The sequence below is a fragment of the Euprymna scolopes genome, chromosome 11 (genome assembly GCF_053919585.1).
Source record: "Euprymna scolopes isolate OS-2025 chromosome 11, ASM5391958v1, whole genome shotgun sequence".
NCBI classification, from domain to species: Eukaryota; Metazoa; Mollusca; class Cephalopoda; order Sepiida; family Sepiolidae; genus Euprymna; species Euprymna scolopes.
Genome location: NC_136492.1, coordinates 94,709,357 through 94,736,936, shown reverse-complemented (window position 1 = coordinate 94,736,936; position 27,580 = coordinate 94,709,357). Strand labels below are relative to the sequence as shown.

Sequence of the window (27,580 nt, the reverse complement as noted above, 5' to 3'; positions counted from 1 at the left end):
AAGGCTACTCGGCTAAAACATTTTTTTTATCTGAAAAAGATGTTATTCATGCCCAATATCATGTTAAAAACATTTGTTAGCAATTTGTTTGAGGTTCAGCAAAAATTCACCTTGATTGACTGGTCAAGGTCAAAGGATGTTTCACCCTCGTATATTTATTTTATTGTTGTCGAAATTGGTGAAATCGCCCATTTTTCAATGAAATCGATTAATTGCATGCTCTAATAAGGAACTCACCGCGATGCACCGGGGGGAATCTTCACATGCCTTGTAGGTTATATTGCATTTTAGAGAACCTACTATTTACTTTAGAAAACTTTTTCATATAATGGCTTGATTAAGTTTAAAATGCCGTGTTCTAAACAGAAACGTTCATTTCGAACGCGCCCTTGCCATATCAAAGAACCTTTTGTTGATTTTATATGCTGGACCTTTCTGCTTGTGCGAGCATAATTCTCAAATTCACTTGTAACATGAGATTATATAAGACGTTAACTTTAGTCAAAATCGCATGCTCCTTCTTTTATCAGATTTTTTCGATTATCGATTATCGGCACTTATCGAAAATATACTGACTTAAAACCTATCATTAAACACCCCGAAATGGATAGTGTCATTTGGTGTGATTTTTTTAAATTTGACCAGCCGTTTCGAAGTCCATGGGGGACTTTCATCTTACACGCGCATACACAGACAAATTCATTTTATATAATAGTAGATAGATAGATAGATAGATAGATAGATATAAAGGTGTAGCATTTATATCATGTATAAGGGTTTATTTATTCTAATTACTTGCGGCTTGTGAGATAGTGGACATCCTCTAAGAAAGAAAATTGTTTGCAACATTTGTTCATCAAACATTGCTTGGTAATAATCTATATTCACATCGAAAATAGAGTACTAAAATTTGGAAAAAGTTGCTTTATGGTTCATTGCGGATATTGTGACCTCTCATTCTCATGAAGCCGTGCTGTAACGATCGAACGAGTATTCTTGCTATAATTTCTAACTCATGCAATTTGGTAAAATTGATAATGAAAGTTAATGAAACTCAATCGCTATGAGTGTTTTCTGTATTCATCCAATTAAAATTCTCTGAATAGGAAAATCTGTTAGTTATTCTCTTACTACTTATGGTTTTAAACATTGAAAAAATAAACATCAAAATTAAAAATCCTCTTAACTTTGCCATTATCAACTATCATTATCTTTTCATATAAAAACATCTCATACTTTGTATTCTCCTTAAATGAGCTTCTACGTATAAAATCAAAACGAGAAAATATTTTTGTAAGTATTTCTGAATGTAAGCTGCAAAAAGATGAGATGCCATTGAAAAGCAAATGCAAATTGAAAGTACATTAATGAAATCATTAGAAAAAATCGATCTCGTGTAAATGTATCATTAGACTATCTCTTCTATATTTGCGCAGTATATTTTTGTATGTTCAAAGATTCATTAAAAAGAGACCTGTTATCAAAATCAAACAGACTTTAAAAGTTATTTTTTTAGCTTTATATAAAGATTGTAATAATATTACGGCCTTTGTTTTCGCCAAACATATAAACAACAAAAACAACATTTTATTCTTAGTTATTTTATAGGGTAGCCATGAAACACAATTAAATATATTTCTTAGCAATTTAATAATGTTAATTATTTTCGATCCGAGTTAAAATAAATGCGTATTTTTATTATTATAATTATAATTATTATTATTATTATTATTATTATTATTATTATTATTATTATTATTATTATTATTATTATTATTATTATTATTATTATTATTATTAAGAATATATACGATTAAGTAAAGAAGATTATAAAATACCTGCATTTTGAACACTCAGACAAATAGTACAAGCAAAAACCGGTGACAGTACACTTTTAATAGAAAATGCGTAAAGCCACTTGATGTAAGAAGCTAAAAAATTGTACGTCACGGTAAAAAAAAAAAAATTGTCAATGATAAGTGTTATATGGAATAGATTCTGACCCAGAAAACAGCAATTCTTCCTTCTTCCTCAGAAACATCGCTCTCGGAGTGTAGGATAAAATAACAAAATAAGGAATCAAGAGCTACACAGCTGTCGCAAGTATACCTAAGATCAACTTTCTACTCTCCTTAAATTGTAACTTAAATTGTAGCGTGTTTAACTCTTCAAAATAGGGCACTTTGTAACAAATACAAAAATTTCAATTTCAATCAGTCTAGACGGGTTTCCTCTTCATTTACAAAGACCTTGTTTCTGATTCTTTCTCCTTGCAATGAGTAAATATCCTACAATGGGACCACGTTTTGGCCATCAATGATGCCATAGTATGGGAGCTTTGTGGTTGAATAAGATCGAGGTCAGGATTTAGCAGCATCATTTCCTAACACACCATTATAACCTTATCTTGGGAAGGCGGGCGATTGTCGAGGCTAGATTCGATTAATCGGCTGGTAATGTCAGCGCTTTTTCATATCTACAAAATCTGATGTTGAACGACAGCTGTAGAGTCAATCTTGCAGAGAAAGGGTGCATACCCCTTTTTGGCCTGTGTTATTTTCTATCTTGAAAATGAAAACCTAGAGATAGAAATTGAAACTGTCAATCATCAATACAAACGCAATAGCTATGCAGCCATGATGTTACAAGGCGAAAGGGTTTCCCCTATATTCGCATCATTTCATGGGGCCTTGAAGTCGGTGAGAAGCATAGTCAATGAATGACTATGGCACCTGAAAATATACCCCAAGCTAACGCTAATAAAATTATGAAATTATGCAAAGGCCCAAATGAGAACACTGGTAGTTAAACGGAGGAAGTAACCACTTACTATCCAAATTACATAATTCTTGAGTCAGTGTGTGCCCCACCTCTCTTGGGACACACGCATGGACCCCTGATCCTCTTCGAAAACTTCGGCTCGTGAGGTCTGGTTGCCTGAGAGGCGGTCACATCAGATTCCTGGTATGCTGAAAACGAATAGCAAAGTTCATGCAGGCAAGAAAGAAAAACGGACACTTGAAATTCTTATCTACTAGAGTTAATTTCACAAAAATTACAGACTTTTTACAGATATATACACGTGAAGTTCTTAAGACATTTCTCTTCGGAGACGGCACTCAGGCGGATGGAAAGGGGGTTGGCCACGTCTTCAGGGAGCGATATTTATATCTTGAGATTCTGCGTCAGTCTGACTAATTTCAAGCGGTATTAGCATTATATAATGGGGTGTGTGTTCGGGGTGGAAAACTCCCCAAACAAATCAAATTACGACACGCATTTGAGGAAACCCCCAATTGCGGGGTTGCAATTCACTAATATTTGTAGCTTTGTAATCTGGGACCAAAAAATGGTATCTATTCCCATGACCTTAAAGGTTGAATCTTGTCATTCAGAGCCTCAGGTACTGGGTCCCAGGCAATGTCAACGCCATTATTCTTACATTTCCTGTCCTCGATTTTTCAATAACAATTATATCGCTGAGTTTGACAATAACACAAAATATATATCTGATATTTCGAACGATAAAGCAAAATATATCCATATATTTCAATTTCAAGCCTTTGTGATATCCGCTGTCGTCCGGGATTAATTAAATAATCTTTTCAAGTCTTTATGAGTTCCACTGTCGTCCGGGATTTATTAAACAATCTTTTCAAGTCGTTGGGATATCCTCTGTCGTCCGGCATTAATTAAACAACCTTAGCATAGTTGCCCGGCCTTCTTCAGGTCCTGGGGAGTCTGAAGCTCCCAAATGAGGGACAAATCGCTCCCCCAGGTCGATCACGTTACAAGTGGACGAAAATCAATCACCAAACTCTGACCTTTCATGATAGAAAAATATCTCACAGCCGTAGTTCTAAAATAAACCAAGACAACACGTAACAATACATTGATAGTAGAAGTAAAAATAACTGTGAGCTATTATTAAGAACAACTACACTGCACAATATATAAATAAGAGCCATAAATCTCTTTACACCTCAAAGAGAGTGGTGAGAAGCTTAGCTCTAGGTAAGTGTACAATAGGCAAAATCAAACAAAACTTAAAAAAAAAAACAATTTATAACAGATTTTTGAAAAGTATAAAAAAACGGTCAAGAATTCAACACCGAAACATATATCCTCACATTTAACTCTGCCAAATCGGCAACAAAATTAAAGATTGGGTACATAAGAACGAAAGTGGATATCAACTTAGATGTTATAATTGCCAGGAGTTCGGCCACCACGAGAACTGGTGTACTAGAAAGGAAAGTTTATAAACATTTGTGGATTGGACGTATCTGATCAGCAGAAAATCACTTGTCAACGATTGAAATGCGTAAACTGACAAAAACATTTTACTGCCTCCAAATTCTTCAAAGAATTGAAGAAAGAAAGTTGATAATGCAGATTAAATAAAACCTAAAACATCTCCATTTCCAGAAGCCCGAGAAATTGTCGGGAATCGCCATACAGTCCCTTTTTACTAAGGAAAACTCATCTATTGCAAACTACTTCCGATTCAATGTCAAAGCGTGAGAAAACTAGAAAATATGAATCCGAATGAACTTCTAAACTTCATAAAAGAACTACAGACATGCACACAACAATCTAAACAATATTCAGTTCAAAACCTTATCTACACAACAAAATATACTCAAGAACAACAATTAACACCATCACAAAACTCCCGAATGGAAAAACTAGCACAAAATATATGAGTCTCTTCAAAACTAAGACCGTCAAAAGCTCCAAAGAAACAATATTGCTTCATGGGAACTACACAAACACACAGACAGAACCCAATAATTAACAGCACTCACCAAATCTATACGTCACGATAAGCCATGTCTATGATCTTAATACGGATGCAAACAGATGCAAAAACTACGAATGCAATGCCTGAGTTATGCAACAGATATAGGTTGGTTGGTTGGTTGGTTGGTTGGTTGGTTGGTTGGCTGGTTGGTTGGTTGATTTTGTTTTACTGCATATTAACCCTTTTAAGGTTATTTAATGCCAAATCCAGTGATTTTGAAGAAATTCTTTTTAATAGAATATTTTTTTCAAGTCGGGTTCTTTTAAACCCATTATTGGGACCCTAACAGGTACTACCACTCCGGGTCAGAGTGGATCTGGGAGCAATGGCTATTAAACGGTAGCTCCATATTCCCCAAAGCCCACAAGCTGGGGCCTCACCATTGGATATAGTTTAAGATCATATCCAGGACCCAACAAATATAGGAAAATAGAAAATAGAATTGGAAGAAAATCACCAAAATTCTACAAACAAATCCCCTTGAACAGAAGATAATAAAAAACACAAGACCTGATATTAAGTTATGAGTCCAATAGAAACGGAAATAAAACATAAAAAGCACATAATGAAATGCCCAACGAATTATTTATTTTCAGATTTTACAAATGATATACATGTACAAATCCTATCTCGCGTGGAATGACTCACTGTAATTGATTTGCCGTAAAATCAAACTCCTCATTCACTTACAAAATAACAAAATGGCGTGTAGTATCATGACAGATGAATTAATTTGCTCATAGCTAAAAAGGACAACGAACCATGTCTTTTTTACTACTCATAAAATTACTGTAGGTGAATCGCTTCTAAAATATCGATTATGTTATACACTTGAAATTGAAACGACGATCAATGCAAAGAATGAATTAATATTTAATATTAAAATGGGGGTCGTGTTCTTTTGAAATATCGGAAAATCACTATGTAATTTATAAGGTTTCAATAATTAAAACTGTATTAAAATCACTATGTAATTTATAAGGTTTCAATAATTAAAAAATGTATTAAATGGCTGTTTTGGGGAAGAGAGACGCGACAATTTTGAAGATGGGCAAACAATATAAGCTAAGTTAATTTAACAAATCCTAATATTACCAAAATGGCAACTGCTTTTTTTTTCTTTTGACTAATTTTAACTATATGCGCATATATTGTCTTTAACTCTTTGCTTCCATGCGAGTCGTTTCTTCTATTTATTTTTTATTTATTTATTCACTTTGTTTATTTATTTCTCTTTTTGCTTTTACAACTGTGTATACCTTCTCTTTAAATGTATTTATTTAATGCATTTTAATTACATATGCGTAAAAATGGTCCCTAACACTTAGTCCCACGCGAGCCGTTTTTATGGTCAGAGGAACTCTACTCGATAACGAATAGCCTATGCAAGAATATAGAAGAGCTAGGACCACCTTTCTTTCTACTATAGAAGACAGAAGTTTAACCTAAAAAAAAAAATAAAAATAAAGAATAAAATAAAAAAATAAAAAAGTAAAATTACCATACACATGTGCGCACTATAAATAGATATAAAATCCGGGGAAAGGAAGGGAAGCCGTCACACTAACAGGGTTATGCGCGCTGACAGACGCGACAATTTTGAAGATGGGCAAACAATATAAGCTAAGTTAATTAAACGAATCCTAATATTACCAAAATGGCAACTGCTTTTTTTTTCTTTTGACTAATTTTAACTATATGCGCATATATTGTCTTTAACTCTTTGCTTCCATGCGAGTCGTTTCTTCTATTTATTTTTTATTTATTTATTCACTTTGTTTATTTATTTCTCTTTTTGCTTTTACAACTGTGTATACCTTCTCTTTAAATGTATTTATTTAATGCATTTTAATTACATATGCGTAAAAATGGTCTCTAACACTTAGTCCCACGCGAGCCGTTTTTATGGTCAGAGGAACTCTACTCGATAACGAATAGCCTATGCAAGAATATAGAAGAGCTAGGACCACCTTTCTTTCTACTATAGAAGACAGAAGTACAACCTAAAAAAAAAATAAAATAAAGAATAAAATAAAAAAATAAAAAAGTAAAATTACCATACACATGTGCGCACTATAAATAGATATAAAATCCGGGGAAAGGAAGGGAAGCCGTCACACTAACAGGGTTATGCTCGCTGACAGACGCGACAATTTTGAAGATGGGCAAACAATATAAGCTAAGTTAATTTAACAACTCCTAATATTACCAAAATGGCAACTCCTTTTTTTTTCTTTTGGCTAATTTTAACTATATGCGCATATATTGTCTTTAACTCTTTGCTTCCATGCGAGTCGTTTCTTCTATTTATTTTTTATTTATTTATTCACTTTGTTTATTTATTTCTCTTTTTGCTTTTACAACTGTGTATACCTTCTCTTTAAATGTATTTATTTAATGCATTTTAATTACATATGCGTAAAAATGGTCTCTAACACTTAGTCCCACGCGAGCCGTTTTTATGGTCAGAGGAACTCTACTCGATAACGAATAGCCTATGCAAGAATATAGAAGAGCTAGGACCACCTTTCTTTCTACTATAGAAGACAGAAGTTTAACCTAAAAAAAAAAATAAATAAAGAATAAAATAAAAAAATAAAAAAGTAAAATTACCATACACATGTGCGCACTATAAATAGATATAAAATCCGGGGAAAGGAAGGGAAGCCGTCACACTAACAGGGTTATGCTCGCTGACAGACGCGACAATTTTGAAGATGGGCAAACAATATAAGCTAAGTTAATTTAACAACTCCTAATATTACCAAAATGGCAACTGCTTTTTTTTTCTTTTGACTAATTTTAACTATATGCGCATATATTGTCTTTAACTCTTTGCTTCCATGCGAGTCGTTTCTTCTATTTATTTTTTATTTATTTATTCACTTTGTTTATTTATTTCTCTTTTTGCTTTTACAACTGTGTATACCTTCTCTTTAAATGTATTTATTTAATGCATTTTAATTACATATGCGTAAAAATGGTCTCTAACACTTAGTCCCACGCGAGCCGTTTTTATGGTCAGAGGAACTCTATTCGATAACGAATAGCCTATGCAAGAATATAGAAGAGCTAGGACCACCTTTCTTTCTACTATAGAAGACAGAAGTTTAACCTAAAAAAAAAAATAAAGAATAAAATAAAAAAATAAAAAAGTAAAATTACCATACACATGTGCGCACTATAAATAGATATAAAATCCGGGGAAAGGAAGGGAAGCCGTCACACTAACAGGGTTATGCTCGCTGACAGACGCGACAATTTTGAAGATGGGCAAACAATATAAGCTAAGTTAATTTAACAACACCTAATATTACCAAAATGGCAACTGCTTTTTTTTTCTTTTGACTAATTTTAACTATATGCGCATATATTGTCTTTAACTCTTTGCTTCCATGCGAGTCGTTTCTTCTATTTATTTTTTATTTATTTATTCACTTTGTTTATTTATTTCTCTTTTTGCTTTTACAACTGCGTATACCTTCTCTTTAAATGTATTTATTTAATACATTTTAATTACATATGCGTAAAAATAGTCTCTAACACTTAGTCCCACGCGAGCCGTTTTTATGGTCAGAGGAACTCTACTCGATAACGAATAGCCTATGCAAGAATATAGAAGAGCTAGGACCACCTTTCTTTCTACTATAGAAGACAGAAGAACTTTATTAAGTAGTATACTTAATATATGCAATCACTGTACGCTTGCTTGTATTTAAGTGTCCTCCATGATGCCCATACCATACCAAACCACTGCACGTGGCTCATAATTTGACTGGCACTATATTTGTAACTGCAATATACATAATACCAACTGTGATACCAGGGCTAATTTTCTGAATAGATGCAACACTCTGCGCCTGACCTTAATGACTACAATTCCAAATCCCAACGAACTAGCTGTCCCTATAACTGGGAGGGAAAAACCTAATAGCTAGCTACGAAATCTTATACATTTTACCTCCAAGACGATTGCGTTTGTCTTACCTGCATGCATAATAAAAAAAAAAATTCCTCCCTTCTTCAAACTAAACCTTACCTGTAACTCAAATCCTAATGGAAATCCATCTGTAAATAAATAACCCCTCTTCTCTTGAACGCTAACAATCTACTCCTTCCAACCTATCCGCTACTAAACTCCCACATTGCTCCGCATCTGTAGTGGAATCGCTAACTTCCAGCCCCTAATCCCTCACATGCAAACTGTTTTAATAGCCATCACTAAACATCTATACATTTCTACCTCTAAGGCATGCATTACAGCTCATTCCTATCCAGTAAGGGACTTAACAGCCTATGCACACAAAGGCAGGTACTTAACAGCCAAAGTACCCAGAAACAAAGCGATATGCACTACACAACTGTCTCCTCGAGTTTTGCAACGATTAATTACGTTATTGAAACGACACTCCTTGTTATGCAAAACGCCCCATGACTCTTACTAAAAAATACCTACAACTTCAACTCTATTCGCACCTACTGAAAACCTGCCCATATATCTGTTCACCTAATTACGCATGACTCTAAACTTGCTGTCTTATCCATGCTATATTGCACTTACATCTTAACCCTCCTATCATCTAAAATAGCTCGGGCACAACTCGTAGCTCAAATTCTTAATACCTACTCATACTGTAACACTATACTAGACCTAAGCTAACATTAATAAAATAAAAAAAAGGGTAAGACTAAAATCACATTATCTCCTCCCTAACAAGCCCTCTTACAAACATAGACGCTTACACTGCATGAACTTCACCCACCCCCTTTATCCATTAACAAGTAAATAGCATGTCCCTAAATCACTTTGAGGAGTGTAACTAATCAGTAGAGATATAATCCCCCACAAACTAACCCAGTAACACTAACAACGCGGGGTCGCAGAAATACCTGGATTAGAACCTAGGCGCGGAGAAAACCCTCTCAGGGCTGACGGACTCAGTAGGTCTTCCCAGATCATCCGTCTAGGAGAAGGAAAACTCTGAAACTAAACCAAAGGGGAGAGAGGCCTCTTCAGTCTTGGATGACAACCTTCCTAGAGCTGGTGACTCAAACAAATTCACCGGTTTGCAAACCTAAATTGCTTAAGGAGTAGATAGGCTCTGTCTATCGCCCGGCTTCCATACTCCTTCTTTGCCTATTAGTCAAGCGCAGAGACACTATCTCAGTGATTCGACAGAAACACCCAGCGGTAGATCTTGTTTCCTGGCTAGGGCAATGAACGCCGTTCTTCCCCATTCCCAGCATGCCCCACCCCTAAAACTGAACATTTGGGAGTGCTTGAGTATAAGATATGCCTGAGCGATTAGATTGGGTTGACCTTCTTCTAAAGGGTTGAGGGTACCGGATTGACAGTTCCTGGCTGCTGTTCCCGACTGGTAGTACAGGAGCCCTAACTCTTTGGTAGCGCTTAGAGCGGCTGCTCCATCAACAGTTGAATAATATCGGGTTGTTTGCAGTGCCATGACGCGCATGGAAAGGGACCCTGCACTCATCCCCGGTGGGCTTTCCTGAGGCCACAATCCTAATTGGAGAAAGGTCAGCTGATGGTCTACTTGTGATGCATGTCTGAAGCTCCGCATAACCTCTTGTTTAGCTCCCCCTTACCGAAACTCTTAAAAAAAATATGACGACAGTACAATCTAAAAATAAGCTTAAACCAGGATTAGGGACAAACAAATTCAACTTGCCTCCTCCCTTGAGGCTCTCATTCACAAATATCCGTGGGCTTAAAACTAACTTAGCTGATGTTGAAGCATTTCTCTTAACAAATACCCCGGATATCTTAGCACTAAGTGAGACTAACCTACACTCCTCCATTCCCTCTAACCACTTTACCATGCCTGGATATCTCCCACTCTGCCGTAAGGACTCTGACAGACATATGCACGGACTTGGAGTTTACATTCGTAATACCCTTCCCTTGACTAGAGAAACAAACCTAGAAACAGATGATCAAGCCTTTATGTGCTTTAGACTAAACGTGCAACACAGTATTAGCTACTATTATTTTCTCTACCGCTCTCCCTCGACTCAGGACTGCTCCATAATAAACAAAGTATCTGACAGCATAGACACGGCACTGTCCCTCGACACTAGCGCACAAATACATGTGTTTGGTGACTTTAATGTCCACCACAAAAACTGGCTTGGATTCTCTACTCACACAGATGCAGCGGGTAGTACAACCCATAGCTTCGCTATATCTCACTCCCTATCACAAATTGTTACGTTTCCAACCCGTTTTCCTGACCAGGAAGAACAACACGCATCACTTCTAGATCTGTTTTTGACCACAGTTCCCGATGACTGCATAACGAAGGCCCACAGCCCACTCGGGAACGCTGATCATGCAGTGATAATGGTTGAAATCGCCCTAAACTCTAGACCCAAAACTGAAGAGCCAGTGCTCAAAACAACGAAATATTATAATAAGGCTGACTGGGAAGCCATCAGGGAACTAATTAGAGATGCTCCATGGAAAAATATTTTCTCTCTCCCTGCTGAACAATGTGCAAACGAGACCACTGACTGGTTCAAAACTGCAATCGAAGCGCATGTTCCCATGCGGAAATTTTATAGTAAGCCCCACTCTCCCCAATGGTTTACGTCGACTTGTGCAACTGCCATTACTCAAAAGCAGCATGCATACCGTAGGTTTAACCGACATAAGTCCAGTTCAAACAGACAGAAGTATATAGAAGCTAGAAATAACGTTAAGAAAGAAATAGCGACAGCTAAGAGAGAATTTACGGAAACCACTAAAAAGCGCATCGAAGCACAAAAACTAGGAACTCGAGACTTCTGGAAAATCTACAACAGTGTAGTAAATAATGGGCAATCAACAATTCCCCCACTAACCAACAATCACGAGGTTGTCTCCTCAGCAACCGACAAGGCTAACATGCTTGCCAGTCGGTTTGCCTCAAACTCCACACTGGACCCTTCCAACCACCCCCTACCTGACTTTCCTATGCGGACAGACGCCACACTAGACGATCTGAAAACCACCCCTGCTCAGGTGCATGCTATCATAAAAAACCTTGACACCTCAAAAGCATGTGGACCCGATCTTATCCCAGCTGTGCTATTAAAAAAGTGCTCAGCCGAAGTAGCTCCAGTTCTCTCCAAACTCTACAACAAATGCCTTAATGAAGCCTGCTTTCCGGGCTGTTGGAAAACTGCTTCTGTTGTACCAGTATTCAAGAATTCTGGCGAAAGGACAGACCCATCAAATTATCGCCCCATTAGCCTCCTCCCACTTTTTGCCAAAATATTTGAGACCATAATTAACCATGCTCTAGTCCATCATCTTACAGATGCTAAACTACTGACTGACAAACAATATGGATTTAGACAAGCCCGTTCCACAGCAGACATCCTAACTGTGATCTCTGAACGTATATACCATTCACTGGACAAAGCGGGGGAAGGCAGAGCGGTAGCTCTAGATATATCTAAGGCTTTTGACAGGGTATGGCATGAGGGTCTCCTCAGTAAAATCAGATCATACGGTATCACTGGTAGAATACTTAACATAATTAAATCCTTCTTAGATAAGAGAAAAATCCATGTAGTCCCCGACGGTCGCACATCTAAACAATATGATATAAATGCGGGAGTGCCCCAGGGTTCTATCCTTGGACCTCTATTGTTCCTGATATTCATAAATGACCTCCCCGACAACATTGCCTCTGAGATGGGTATATATGCTGATGACACTACACTCTATGGCAGACACGACAGGAAGACGAATGAACACATTTCTAAACAAATGGCAGAAACACTAGAGGATGACCTCCAATCTGTAGTGGAATGGGGACAAAAGTGGTTGGTCGCGTTCAATGCTGCCAAGACTAAACTAGTTTCATTCAATAATTACAAGAAACCCTCTCTACCACCCATAGCAATGGCCAACGACTCTTTATCTGAGAGTCCATCTTTCAAACTCCTTGGCCTAACGTTCACAGGAAACATGAGTTGGAACAATTACATTGAAGGCATTGCCAGGGCCGCTGCAAGAAAGGTAGGCTCTCTCTACCGTGCTAGAAAACTACTAACAAGGAAAGTCAGGTAGGGGGTGGTTGGAAGGGTCCAGTGTGGAGTTTGAGGCAAACCGACTGGCTAGCATGTTAGCCTTGTCGGTTGCTGAGGAGACAACCTCGTGATTGTTGGTTAGTGGGGGGATTGTTGATTGCAATTGATAAGCGATTAGTAATAACTTGGTAACTCAAAACTATTTATATGATCAAACTGAAATCCTGTATGGCGGTTATTGTTGTCAATGAACATCAGGTTCATAAAATAAATTTAGAAAAATCGTAAGTTGAAATTCCATCAAAGTTTTGGCCATGCACGAACTTTGAAGAGAAATATGAGATACGAAACTTCATTGACTGTAGTACATCTTACTGAACATCAAGCGTCTTTGGAGGGGGGATGTTAAATATAATAATGCATACGCAGGCAAGCCAAAAATGCTTACACCATTTTATTAATATAGCGATAAACTATCGACAGCTTTAAACTAAGAACATATGAAATAAAATTATATCTAAAATGCTCAAAGCTATAAAAAAAAAAATCCTTGCACAGATGTATGGTGCGTTGCAATTTGTAAATCCAATATGTTTTCTTTGTATAGATTTGTTTTATTATTTTAATAAACATATATTGACTCGCGTTTGAAGTTTGTTTTGAATTTCCGCTCACTTAGACAGCATGTGGGCAATAAAATGATATAAAACCCTCTCCTTTCTTAATGAAAGTTCGACTGCTTTTGACTGAACCATCCGGTATTATAAAACAAAACAAGCCAAGTAGCAATTACAAATATATAACCTTATAATATCAGCATGAATTAAATTGTTTGCATAATTGCTGCAAGGCAATGTCTTTTCTGCATTAGATTCGTTCAATTGGGCAGTTTGGATTTATACACAACATTTTATAAATCTTGGTGAAACGAATAAAGCAAAGCGCTGAAAGCAATGCAAACCTACTTGTCAAGTTTAAAGGAGATATTGCCAACCGCAACAAACATTCAACGTAAACATTGACATTAAATTTGACCATTAAAAAACATCACTTATTTTTTATGGATTTTTTTTTTATTCTTAAAATAGAAACTTATTTCAATTTTTTTTTTTATTTCGGACTATTATTCTCATCTTTATTAGTTGTTGTTTTTTTTATCTTTTATTCGTTTTGTTTATTCACAACGTCTCGGCCAACTATTCCTCTGGCCTTCGTCAGGTGGTAACCGCGACGGATAGGAACTTCGAATCTCCTAACTGCATTCTCAGCCATCACTGCCATCCGTAGTTGTTGTCGTCTCACCACATTTTTGGACAATTAACCTCTGGCACGCTTTGGGTGGGATTGAAACCGCTATCTTCAGACAATGTTCATCTGGAACTGTAGAGATTCAACGTATCTATCAACTGCGCCACGAGCCCCGAAGTGGTGAGACGACAACAACTACGGATGGCAGTGATTGCTGAGAATGCAGTTAGGAGATTCGAAGTTCCTACCCGTCGCGGTTACCACCGGACGAAGGCCAGAGGAATAGTTGGCCGAAACGTTATGAATAAACAAAACCAATAAAAGATCAAAAACAACAACTAATAAAGATGAGAATAATAGTCCGAAATAAAAAATAAATTAATATATAATGCTCATCTCAAAAATGAATTCCAATTAAGGAATAATATATAAACTTATTTCAGTTCGATATTCTATTTTATTTCGTTGGATGCAATTGTATATATAACATGTATCTCATTATTAGTATGGCGACGTTGTGTCTGCCACTAAACGAAATGACCTCAAATTAATCTTAAATATATCAAGTCTAAATTCATTCGGATATACGGTTATAATTAAGGCACATCCTCTCTGAAAATTTTTTTGAGAACATTTCGCGTTGGTCTATGTATGTATGCATATGCTTTTCTCGGCATTGTGTGACTTACGCGGCATTATTATTGCTTTTATTTCGATTATTGAAATAAAAATGCATGAATGTAATGTGTTACGCACTTCTTACAAATCTATTTAAAAAATATATTTGAACTGCAAAATTAACCACAAATGATTTCTGTTTGTTAGTAAACAAGCAACTCTTTCTACGCCGATTTCAAGTCTTATTGTATCTGTGCATTTCTACTACTATCTACCGATTTTTGTTCAGTCTCATATAAAGTAGCACCTTGTGGGCAGTTAGTTGTTTACTAGCAAGGAGGCCCGATGCTGTCTGGGATTGAATGAGGATCGACAAATGTCCCACCCTTCTATATTTCTATTGTCGTCGAAGTCGGTGAAATCACCCATTTTTGGTAATCAAATCGATTGAGTTCCTGATCTAGTAAAAGGCCCCCTCCGTGTACCGGAAAGAAGTTTCTCATACCTCCCTGAGTGGCATAGTCCATAATATATATTTAGTCTACATTGCACTGTATAGAATTTTACTGTTGATTTTATAAAATGTTCTCTTCTATTATGCAAAAAGATCTGTACCTCTATGTGAGTGAGAGAGACTTCCATATGGACTCGAAACGGCTGGGCCGACCTTTTGTTAATTTCATACAAAGATATTTGTGGTGTCTGGCAGTGTTCTTACGTCGGTTTTGCATCGAAATGCTTTCGATAAAAACGGGAGTCAATAATCAAAAAAATCTGATTAAAAGGGGAAGTCCGATTTAGCCCAAAGTTAACACTTATATGTAAGTGCATTTGAGAATTTTTTATCGCCGCACAAGCAAAAAGGGTCAGCCTATTAAATTTACTGTGTATTATTTTATAAGACAGGGGCGCATTCGATATTACGTTTCTTTTTACGGCACCCTTGAACCGTTATACTTGATTTTGGTACATTTAATTTTAATTGAAGTTAATATGTAAAAATGATTTCATAAAATCAACAGTTCTTTACTAAATAAAACGGGAGCGAGTTCTAAATGAATGTTTCTTTTTAGAGCACAATTGGACCATGATACTAGATTTTTGCATTTAAAACTATAAGTTAAGGCATTATTTTCACATAATGTTATAAAATCAACAGTAGACCTCCTACAGTGCAATGTATACTGCAATGTATTTCGCATTAAGTTATGTGATGGTCCGCCTTGTAGACTGAAAAAGGTAACTTTAATTAGAGCAGACAATCAATTGATTTCATTAAAACTTATTTCGATGATAATAAAAATATAAGAGGATGGAACATTTTTTTATCCTCATTCGATCCCGGACAATGCCGGGGCTCTCTGCTAGTCTCTAAATTATAGTTTGCATTGCAAACGTTATGTACTATGCCTCAAATTTGCTCTAAAAGTAATATTAATTTCGAATGCGCTACTGTCTTATAAAATAATCTACAGTTGATTTTGTAAGCTGGGCCTTTCTGTCTGCGCGCTGAAAAACCTTCTTAAATGCACTGGTGATGCTAAGTTATGTAAAAGTGTACACTTTTTCAAATTCGGACTTCCTTTTTAATTGAATTTTTTTTCAATTATGGATTTTCGTATTTATTATAAGCATTTCAATACACAACTTACTTAAGAACACTCCCAGAAACATTAAGTGCCTCCGTGTGATTTTTTTTTTAAATCGGCCCAGCCTTTTCGAATCGATAAGGAACAAACTCACACACACACAGACAAAGTTCCTTTTTTATATTTTATAATAGTTGAAGATCAACAGAGGTAGAGATACTGAATTGTTTTAAATTGGTATGCAACTGTCGCTAAAGAGAAAATCTAAACCAAATCTCCATATAAATCATATTTACAAAATTGTTCCTCGAGGAGTGCATAGTAATTGATATGCAACAGAAACATCCAAGTTAATCAACGTTTCCTCAATCAAACTTATAAAAAAATCAAATAGAAAAAAATCACGAACTGCATAATTTTCATCGAGTATATCTGATCATTTTTTTTTTACTTTATTTCTTATGATTTACTAATGTTTAGCAAACAAAATCTTTGGATTGGATGAAACGAGCATTTTGTGAGTGACTGATTAATCTGTATCTTCAAACAGTTAAGATCAAAACCAAATATATCGATAAAAATCATATATCTACTTATATATAAAAAGCATAGTGTGGGTGTGTTTGCGAGTTTGTTCTTTATATTCTTCGAAGCGTCTACGCCGATTTGTTAAAAAATTTCACATGAATGTTATTGATGTATCTGACCGTGTTTTAGATAAGACTTGTATCAAATTCTCAAATAAATATCACAAATGGATAAATAAAAAAATCCGATTAAAGAAAGAACAGTCTGATTTTGACCAAAGTAAATACTCTGATACATAGCATATGCATTTTAGAAGTTGCATCACTGCAAACCTTTCAATTCAGTCATTATAGAAAAGTAATTTTAAAAATAAAACTGCTTGTTCTCTACATTGTATTGGGGATTAAGTCAATTCAGTGGGGGATAAATCATGATTAGTCGCCTACTGGAGTAGGCAATCAGTTGATTTGGTGAAAATGAGCTATTTCACTGATTTCAATGAAAATAAACATATTGGAAGTGTGGAACATTCGTTGATACTAATTTAATTGCAGGTCACGTAAAATGTTCTTTCTAGTACGCATACACATTATATATATATATATATATATATATATATATATATATATATATATATATATATATATATATACATATATATACTTGAAGACGCCATTAATCAAAGCCAGGATACCAGTCTTGAATAAAGGTCAATAAATGTTAGGTAGTAACTTCATGATGACTAATAATTGTGGAAGTTGAGTAAAATTTAGTTATTTAAGAAGACGCGTACACAAGGACTTATTATTTTACATTGCATAGTACACTCCAGGTTAATCATCAGGGAAACAAATCTACTGTATTGTGTTCCACAGACAGACAATTCTAAGAAAGAAACTCTGCTCATGGAATTTGTGTTAACTTTTAGGCACATATAGAGCGTGAAGGGAAATTGTTGTCCGTTGTTATGGCTAGAAGAGTATTTATCACAAACGTTTTCCAGGTGGACCATATACTGGAGCTCAGTCGAGCACCCACCTTAAAATAACCCATATAGCATAGTCTCGCGGCGTCTCTTCTATAAGAAAGAGGATGTAGGTAGGCGAACAGGTTCTCGCCTACTAAATTCAGAAGACGTTTTTGTTGTGTCTTGCAAGACGCTCTTTCTCAAATGTGGCAACAGTAATCCATCCTAGGACACAATTACTCTTGCACACATAGGGGATAGCGTCGGGAGTAAGATACACGTTTGGTGTTAGATGCATTAAATACACCTAGAAAGTTTTTTACCCCATTGTACACCACACTGCAGATTAGAGGAGAGAAAATCAGAAAGATCAAAAAGATCCCGAAGTGTTGCATAGATTTCGACGTAAGATCTCAGAATTGTATTTGGGAGGATCGTCAATGAAGATCAGGGAGAGTGTTTGACCCAGGGTGGATCACTTAGGTACGCTGGCATTAATACTATGAGTTTCAGATTTATGCCCGGTCAGGACTACTTTAATATCGGACACAAAAGATTTGATGGGTGAGAGGACATTTCCAGCAATTTTGTAGGTAGAAATCCCGTGAAGTTGGTGTTTATGCCAAACTCTATAAAAAACTGATTTTGCCTGATGATTACTCAAGCAAATGAAAGGCAAAAATTTTCTGTAGTTTAATTGTCATATAATTTCATAACTTAGTATCTAGCTTTACTCATGCATTGAGAACTGTTGAAACAAATACAAAAAATTAGTGCATAAAATATTATATAACATTTTATAATTATTATAGTGAAATAGTTTTAAAATCTGAAACAGTTATGATCATTGACTTATTAATATTGCTATACTATCTCCGTATACGCTGAAATAGATTTATTAGTTAATGAAACAGTCATTAAAACTTATATATTTATATATATATATATATATATATATATATATATATATATATATATATATACTAGCAAAAGTGCCCGTCGTTGACTGGGTTCAAAAACAGCCTACAGAAAATGGACTGATTTATGAAAGTATGATAGGTTATGAAAAAGGGAGGGCTGTAATGAGATAGCTTCGAATTTGGGGGTATCAAAACCAAAGCAAAATATGATGAAAGTAAAAATAAAATAGATAATCCCCATAATTTATTATACCATACCTGTTCACACTGAAACACTTATCACAATATTCTGTGGATCTATATTAAAAAAACCTTGTTAAACATTGTGACATATTTCCATTCTATGAAGGCCAGGTGCGAACGAACACCCCATAATTTTATTATACCATATTTCTTCAAGCTGAAACATAATTATCAAAGTATACTTACGCAGATAAATAGTAAAAGTCTTTATTAAAGTTTGTGCCTATTTCCATTCTATGGAGGCCAGGCGCGAACAAAGACCCCACAATTTTATTATACCATCTCTATTTAAGTTAAAACATACTTATCAAAGTATTCTTATGTACATCTATAATAAAAACACTTGTAAACTTATTTTTTAATTTTTAAATATTTTACTTCCATACTTTGTGGACCAGGCGCGAACGCAGACCTCACAATTTTAATGAACCACTGTTCTGCCAGATCAAACATACCCATTCCTGTGTCTCGATACATCTTCTATCATTATATGTAATCAGTTTTTTAAAATAGTCAACCATATAGGAGCCTATTCGTGACCAGACACACACACACACACATTCAGCTTTATATTATAGATATATCGCCCATATTTTTAATTAATAAACATAAATTTGTGCATTTTTTTACGTGTAATATATATTTCTTTGTAATTAAATTTATTTGGAATTTTATTAAAAACAACTTTCACCTATAAACTGTGGTGATACAAATTTTTAATCTAAAATGTAATAAATACAAGATACTTTGAAGTAATTAACAATATATCATGGAAAAAGTATCATTTGGATCAAGTTAAAGGTGAAATTTTAGCTATAGAAAGGGCTGGGAAATCATTAAGACGTATTTAAAGGTTTCTAGAACTTTCCTGCGCTTCTCTCCAAAGATTATAAGAAACATAAAAACAGTCACGATGGTAGGCTAAAATGATGACAAGTAATAATGTATTTTTTTAAATGAGGAAATTTCTTCATTTTTAGCTGGTGAAGTTTCGACTTTATTTTTTAATATTTTATTAGCAATTTCTTTTTTATTTTATTATTGTCCACAAGTGGGGTTATAATTTGGTGATTCTGTCAGATAGCTTTCGATAGCCGTTGAATTTTCACAAACAATTTATTTGTAAGTTTGCTTGTCGGTTCTGGGTGGTTTTTCTGGACTAAAATATATTCAGAAAGAGTGAATGTACCAAATGTTATTACGAAATTAAACAATGAAGAACTTAGCATGTTGCAGTAAATAGTTGCATCCATTTAAACAGCGATTAAAACTGATTCTTAGATGTCATAATAGCTGAAACACCTCCAAACCATAACATACCCTTCTCCAAATTTTACATTTCCACAAACATTTTTGGTTAAACTTGTAAGCTATTTTTCATAATATTTTTTTTGTTTCAGTCAGAAAGTAAATTTAGATTTACTTCATTATCGTTTTAATGTTTTCTTCTGACATTTGTTCCTTCTCTTGCTTGCCTCAAAATGATTATTACCGTGTTGTGGTTTTCATTACGATTTTTAGAAAGCGTGCCAAGCATAGACTTATATCATTAAAAAACGTTTCTAATAAATAGAAATAGTTAACATTCTGTTCTAGAATTTTTTGCTAGTTTTCAACATGATGAAATAATTATCTGCAGAAACTTCTTATTTAGAAATTTTACATTATTACTTGTCAGGTTTTTGGCCTCCTTAAGTGATTGATGATGCCAGATTTTTTTTATGTTTTCTTATAATTTTTGGAACAGTCGAGAATGGAACGTCTGGTTTCTTTTTTCATTCCTATAATTTCACTTTAAGTTGATTTAAATAATAATTTTACATGACGTATAGTTAATTATTTGAAAAAATCTTGTATTTTTAGATTTTGAATTCAAAAATTAGATGGACGATTTTTTTTTCTTTTACAGATGAGAATTACTTTTTAATAAAACTCTTAATTTTTTATTACAAATAAAATATATATGAAAGGTGGAAAATCCGAGTTTCCTTAATATAATATACTGCTAAAAAGTTAAATAAATGTATGTTAATTAATATATACAAATGTGACCACATTTTAAACACTATATAAACTCTGTGTATCGCTTTATTGCAAGTCAATATGTTTTCATTTTGAAATTGCCATGAAACGCAGACATATGAAATTTGGTACACTGAAAGAGCATACTAGGTGCCTTATTTACCTTATTTTTGTAGAATTTAAACAAATATTTGGAAAATTATTCTAATTCTTTTATTTTGTGGTAATTTTAAGTGTGTATAACTTTATTGTAGGTTCCCAAAATGCCTAGAAAGTGTCGATTGACAGCTAATGAAAAGGAACGTATTGTTGCAGGTCTTACAAAAGGTTTATCTAACGTAAATCTAGCCAATGAGCTTGGAAGAGATCGAAGAACGTTGTCTTCATTCGTTGAAAATACAAACATCAAACCAAGAATGGACAAACGCACAGGAAAATCAGTTTCTGCCCGTGATGTTTGAAAAAATTGGCCGTCAACTTATCAAGCAGCCGGGAAGTAACAGTGTTGCTACATTTGACGATGCTAGAATACCTTCCGTGTTCAGAAAGACACTCTGCAATGTTTTAAACGAAATTGCAAGGAGCAGTAAGCCCATAGCAAGACCTATGTTAAGCCAAAATCATAAGGAAAAACGTTTGACTTGGGCTCAGAAATATATGAAAACCATCTTTGTAAAATGTTCTTTTCAGTAAAGAGGCAAGCGTAACCCTTGATGGACAAAATGGTAGGGCCAAAGTTTTGAGTTCTCTTGGATTCCCTACCCCTCATCGATTCCGTTGTCAACAGAAAGGTGTAGGTGTTATGTTTTGGGCTGGAATAATCGGCGATGGACTACTTTGATCATTTAGAGTACCAGAAGCTGTCTAACTGACAAGCCTGTCTTATATTTTATTTTTAATAAATGGCCATTTATCACCATGGTTTGATGACATCCCATTGGCGTGTCACCGCAAATTGATTGTTATGCACGACAATGCGCTATCCCACTCAGCCAAGGCTACGACATCCTACCTTAAGTCATTAGATATTATTGAAGAAAATTTTATGACATGGCCCCATTGTTCTCCAGATATAAACCCAAATGAGCAGCTCTGAACAATAACAAAGATTAAAGTTTATGAAGGAGGCGTTAAATTTCTCTGTCAAAGACGAACTTTGGAGGAAGATTTTGGAATTCTCCTATGGCATCCCATCATCTCAAATCCACCGATCGACATAATCAGTTGACAAGAGACTATTCAAAGTGATTTTGAAGCATGGGAGTTATGTTGATAAATAAATGTTTTCTTAAACAAAATAATGTCGAATTCGTTCTTGTTTTTGGTCATTATTGTTACTGGATATGTTTTTTATTCCACATAAATAGAAATTTAAAGTTAGAATATTGTTTTATTAATCAAAATATACATTTTAGACATTTGCACTAAAATGATACACACTTCAAATTTCCAGAAAATAAAAAAATAGCATAACTTTCCAAATATTTGTTAAAATTCCACAAAAATCAGGGAAATAAGGTATCTAATTATGTTCTCGTGAACCAAATTTTCTGAAAATTCTATATGAATATATATAATTATTTACCTTTTAATTCTTCGTCTTTTGAAATCAGCAACTCAGGTCAAAGTATTCATATGGATGTTTATTGTAGCTTTCGAACTTATGAAATGATAAATTTTCAAAAAGAAGGCTAATGGAATATTTTATATCGGTTAGCATACGTTTGATTAAAACGCTAAATTGAAAACTGAAGAAAGAAAAGGGAAGATAATCTGATTTCTTTAATTAACCAATGCAAGGGAGATAATTAGTGTTTAACTTAATTTATTAAGGACTAATAAATCAGGCAAACAATATATTATAATCCATTTTGAAATTATTGAATTGCTATCAAATTCATTTAGATTTGGGGTTTTTGACACTGTGCAGCTATAGAATTCATTTTTTTATTTTACATGCGCCTTGTAGGGGACATTTATTTTTTCTTTACAGTTACAGCCTGCTAGATTAGTTTTTTTATTGTTAGCTTATTAGTTTTTGTATTGTTAGAACTAATTATTTTTTTATGAAGGTTGGGCATAGTAGAGTAAGACACTTTGATTGTATTCTTATTGAATATTTTATTATATCTCGGGGGCTTTAAAGTTTCTATCCAATATTTTAAAAAAATCTCTGGCTAAGTTTGTCTCAAGATTTTTGGAATATTGGAGGGTTGAACCATAGGGTCTCCTTATGTCTGTTTTTACGTTTACGGGTTTTGATTTGCTGTTTATTTGTATTAGTAGCTAACACTTGTGGTTTGGTTTTATCTTTTCTTGCCTTTTTGGCCATTTTTTTTAACTCGTATACGGGAAGACATTGCCATATTATAGGTTATTGCGGTCTTAGTAGGTTTATTTTCAATGCAGTTTATGTTTCTATCATTTTTATTTATGAATTTAATTTGTGAATTGTATCCTGAGTTTTTAAGGGATTCATTGTAATATTTTTCATTTTTGCTAAATATAGATTTTCTAGAAGACAGTCAAGAAATTCTTAAAGAGACATTGGGAACTATTGATTTCAATATTGATTTAGGGTGGTTCGATTCATTATGGACATATAGTAGAAATTGGTTAGGTTTATGATAGGGTTCAAAGGTAGTTCTCAAGATTTAAGGTTATGTCTAAGAAATTAACAATTTATTTTATTAGGGTCAATTTTTATAGTAAGTCCATAATTTTTAAATAATTTATGTAGAGATTTAATAGCAACCATAACTCAACCACCCGATTAAATAATGACACCAACTTTAACCAATCTATTAATCAAATAAAAACCAACCCACCATATAATAATCCAACACCTAATCTACGGGAAAATAATTACACTAAACAAGAGGCAAGTCTTGAATCTTGTTAAACTCTATCTTTTCAAGGGGATATTCTAAAGAATAAAGAACGTACATCATCCTTACCAACTTATGCCGTGTTTTACAAGCTATTTTTTGTTCTTATCTTGTGAATAGTTGGCGAAGTGTTATGACTTTCTGTATTTTTTACTTTTGTGTGTTCCGTTTCTTAATAATTTAGTTTATAATTTCACTAGATAAATTCTGTGTCATTATTCACAAACAAAGTGTCAGTTAATATGTTAGCTATATAATTTCACTTCATGATCTTTGCATTGTTGGTTTATATGGCTTATACTATTGCTGATAATTTTTATCATATTAAAATATGTATTTTTACTTCGTGTTTGAGTTTATTTATAGTCATATTCCTCATTAGGTTCATGCAAATTCCTTGGCTGTCGACGAGCCTTAGATTTTCTGCATGAATGAATAAGGTTAGGTATTGTTTGATGAGATTTAATATCATTTTCAAAAAGGCGTATCGCTACCTATTCTTATCTAATGCTATTATACTCTTAAAGATCTGTCTTGATATTACAAATGCTTGTCTTGTGTGAACCAACGAGCTACGATAGTGAACAGTTAGCTCAGAGGGAAGTAAGGGGAGTTGAATTATAGCTATATAATAAAATTGACCCAAAAGTGGGTCAGCGAAAATGAACAAGAACCTTTTTATTTTAATTGCAATTCCCGGAGGATAGCAGATAACTCTGCCGGCTAGGAAGAAAGATAACGTGATCGCCGATGTGAAATATATTTATTTTTGTAACAAAGTCGAAAATATGAAACAATATAGCTGTAAACAGTAATCATTTGGGTATATCCACCCTATTATTAGGGCTAAAGTGTTGAAATGAGATGAGACAAAGCCGAAAGATGCATGGGAAAATCGTCGATGTGAACCTTTGTTCTGTGGAAGTTACGTGATTGGGATGTATGCGGGAAGTGGCTGATTATCCAGTCAGGGCGAATTAGAGTGTGACGTAGCGAGCGAGGGTTTGTTAGATGGAAAACATGTGTCCAATCTGACAAACACTACTCCTCCATACATGAGAGGATGCAGAGCAGAAAGAAAATCAATTTTGAGCTCAAGTTTCGGAGTCTGTTAAACTCGAAGGAAGACTTTCCACCCCCGCACACTACGCCGCGAAAGCATCCGTCCGAAAAGCAAGTAATCGGTTATAAAATAGAAAACAAGATCTCCATTTAAATCCTATCGAACTACGAGAAAGATAAATTATTATCAACATTTATTTTATTTTTATTTTGTTTCTCCTGTGAAAAACTGTACATAATTATTTTATTTTTATTTTCATGTGAATAATTAATTTCATACGAAAACTATAACCGGCGTAAGCGTGGATTATTATTGTTATTATTACTTGAAAGTTAACTTACAGAAAAACAACTAAGTTGAATGATCTTTTTTTATCGGGAGAAAAAAAGAGTAAGGATCGTCTATCCGCTGTACCCATATCAATCCTGTTTTCGTGAAATCGACTGACCCTGCATCGAAAATTTTTTTGTGAATGTTCGAGCTGGACCACCTAGGAGTACACGTTTAACTGTGTGGGCACATGGGAGTTCCACTGAGCTGAGTCTTGGTTTACACATCAACAGACTTGTGCCAGTTCAAATGGTGGAATATCTCGTGTATTTCTGCAATAACAGCTGCAACCATAAATGTAGGTCATTATGAAGAGTGAGTCTTCCTATGGAGGTCATGTCCTGATGGATTTCTGAGATTTACGATCAGCACGATTGAAATAGCTTGTTGTTTTGAGTAACAGTCCTACTGTTTCGGTTGATGGATATGTGAATAGCAATTATTATTAAGAGGTAACCAGAATGGCCAAGTGGACTACGAGCATTTATTCTACAGGATTTCTGAGGCGATTTGGGAAGGTGGCAGTCTGTGAATGAAAAATCGGGAATTTACGTGTTCAGCTGGGTATGTAGAGCTTGAGAAACCTTAGCAGACCACCATTGTGGATATTCACGTCCCCTAAATGCAGGAATTAGATGGATGGCCGAAAAATAAGTGTTGTGGTGATATTATCGGAGACGTAGTAAATTTGGGCACAGTCCTAAGACGGAGGTGAATGTTAGATAAAATATAAGTAACTTAGAGCGTGTTCTAAAATTAAACGAAAGCACATGAAGGCCTGATCTTTTGATTCTATATTTAGTTTTCTAGTTTAGAGAAACATATTACGGACAAAGGTACCGAACTCATGTTAATAGTATTCTGAGTTATCCTGACATAATAACATTATTAGGTATTGATAGGTTGAGGTAATGTCGGCATAATGATAGATACGCATGTTATGTGGGAGAGGGATTTTACATCATAAAAGTAAGTATTATCTGTTGAGGAGAGTGTTAAATTAGAAGTTGGTTAAATTGTTTTAAGAGAAACGTTTGTTTTATTCATGTTTTTGTATAAACCAATGAGTACCATTTCATTTGTGTTTTCATTTTCATTTTTCTTTCAGTTTGCCACGTTTTTTGCATTTACCTGGCAATTTGGCGAAGTTATGTGTAAATCCGTGTATTATTTGCAAAATGTATCAGCCATTTGTTCTGTGACAACACTGACAGTAATGAGCGTAGAACGGTAAGTGGTCGCTATTTTATTTTATGTAAACGTAATAATTGTAGATTAAAATTCATTATTTAGATACAAAAAATATAAGACATAATTTCATTTACTTTAATGTAAGCAAGATATACGTTTTGTTTTACATAGGCATCACCACTTATCAATGCCAAGAGGCCACTCGAGGATAAGAGTTAAAGAGTGTACAGTAGAAATTGGACAATATAGTAATCGTTAGTAATGGAGATTACGTAAATTTGTAAACTTATATGGAACGGCTCATCAAAACTTGTTTACGTTAGACTTGAAGACAACCATATTGTAGTTAGCTGAAAAGCAGGAAAATGGACGACAATTCCATAGGCGTGCAGTTCTAAGAAAGAAGCTTTGCTCATGGAATTTACGTTTTGGTTTAGGCACAGATAAAGAGTGGTGGAAACTAGTTATAGTCTTTTTCTGCTAGACGGGTGTTTCTTGTGAAAGTTTGGCGAGAAGCTTAGCTGATGGTATCGTAGAGATTATACGTAAGGGGTCTGCAATAATGGAGTTTATTGTACATTTCATCAGCTGTTTGGCATTATGATAATGTTGTTTGCTAAAAGTGTAAGCATTCAATAATGGTGTTTGCTAAAAGAGTAAACATTCAATGGTGTTTGCTAAAAGAGTAAACATTCAATGGTGTTTGCTAAAAGAGTAAATATTCAATGGTGTTTGCTAAAAGAGTAAACATTCAATGGTGTTTGCTAAAAGAGTAAATATTCAATGGTGTTTGCTAAAAGAGTAAACATTCAATGGTATTTGCTAAAAGAGTAAATATTCAATGGTGTTTGCTAAAAGAGAAAATATTCAATGGTGTTTGCTAAAAGAGTAAACATTCAATGGTGTTTGCTAAAAGAGTAAATATTCAATATTCGATCAAGTCATACAAACAACTTAAAATAGTACTTGATACCTAAACACTCAGAATTTAAGCAAAAGAGTGAGGATAAATGGTAAATAAAATATTTTTTGGAGAAAGAAGTATTAGTTAATATAAAAGAAACCTTGGTCGACATTTTTAGTTATTTTTAACTATTACTATAATTAAGGAAATGTAATCACGAATCACATT

At 34.5% G+C, this 27,580-nt stretch overlaps 1 protein-coding gene across 4 annotated transcripts in view; it reads left to right on the top strand.

Moving 5' to 3' along the window:
• The window catches only part of LOC145287971 (QRFP-like peptide receptor), a 578,499-nt gene that overhangs the window by 400,827 nt on the left and 150,092 nt on the right, over window positions 1-27,580 (top strand). For all 4 annotated transcript variants that reach the window (XM_080135944.1, XM_080135946.1, XM_080135945.1 and 1 more), the window contains one exon: window positions 26,366-26,487. In XM_080135944.1, the coding sequence (XP_079992070.1) occupies window positions 26,366-26,487 (122 nt within the window). The remainder of the gene's footprint in view (window positions 1-26,365; window positions 26,488-27,580) is intronic.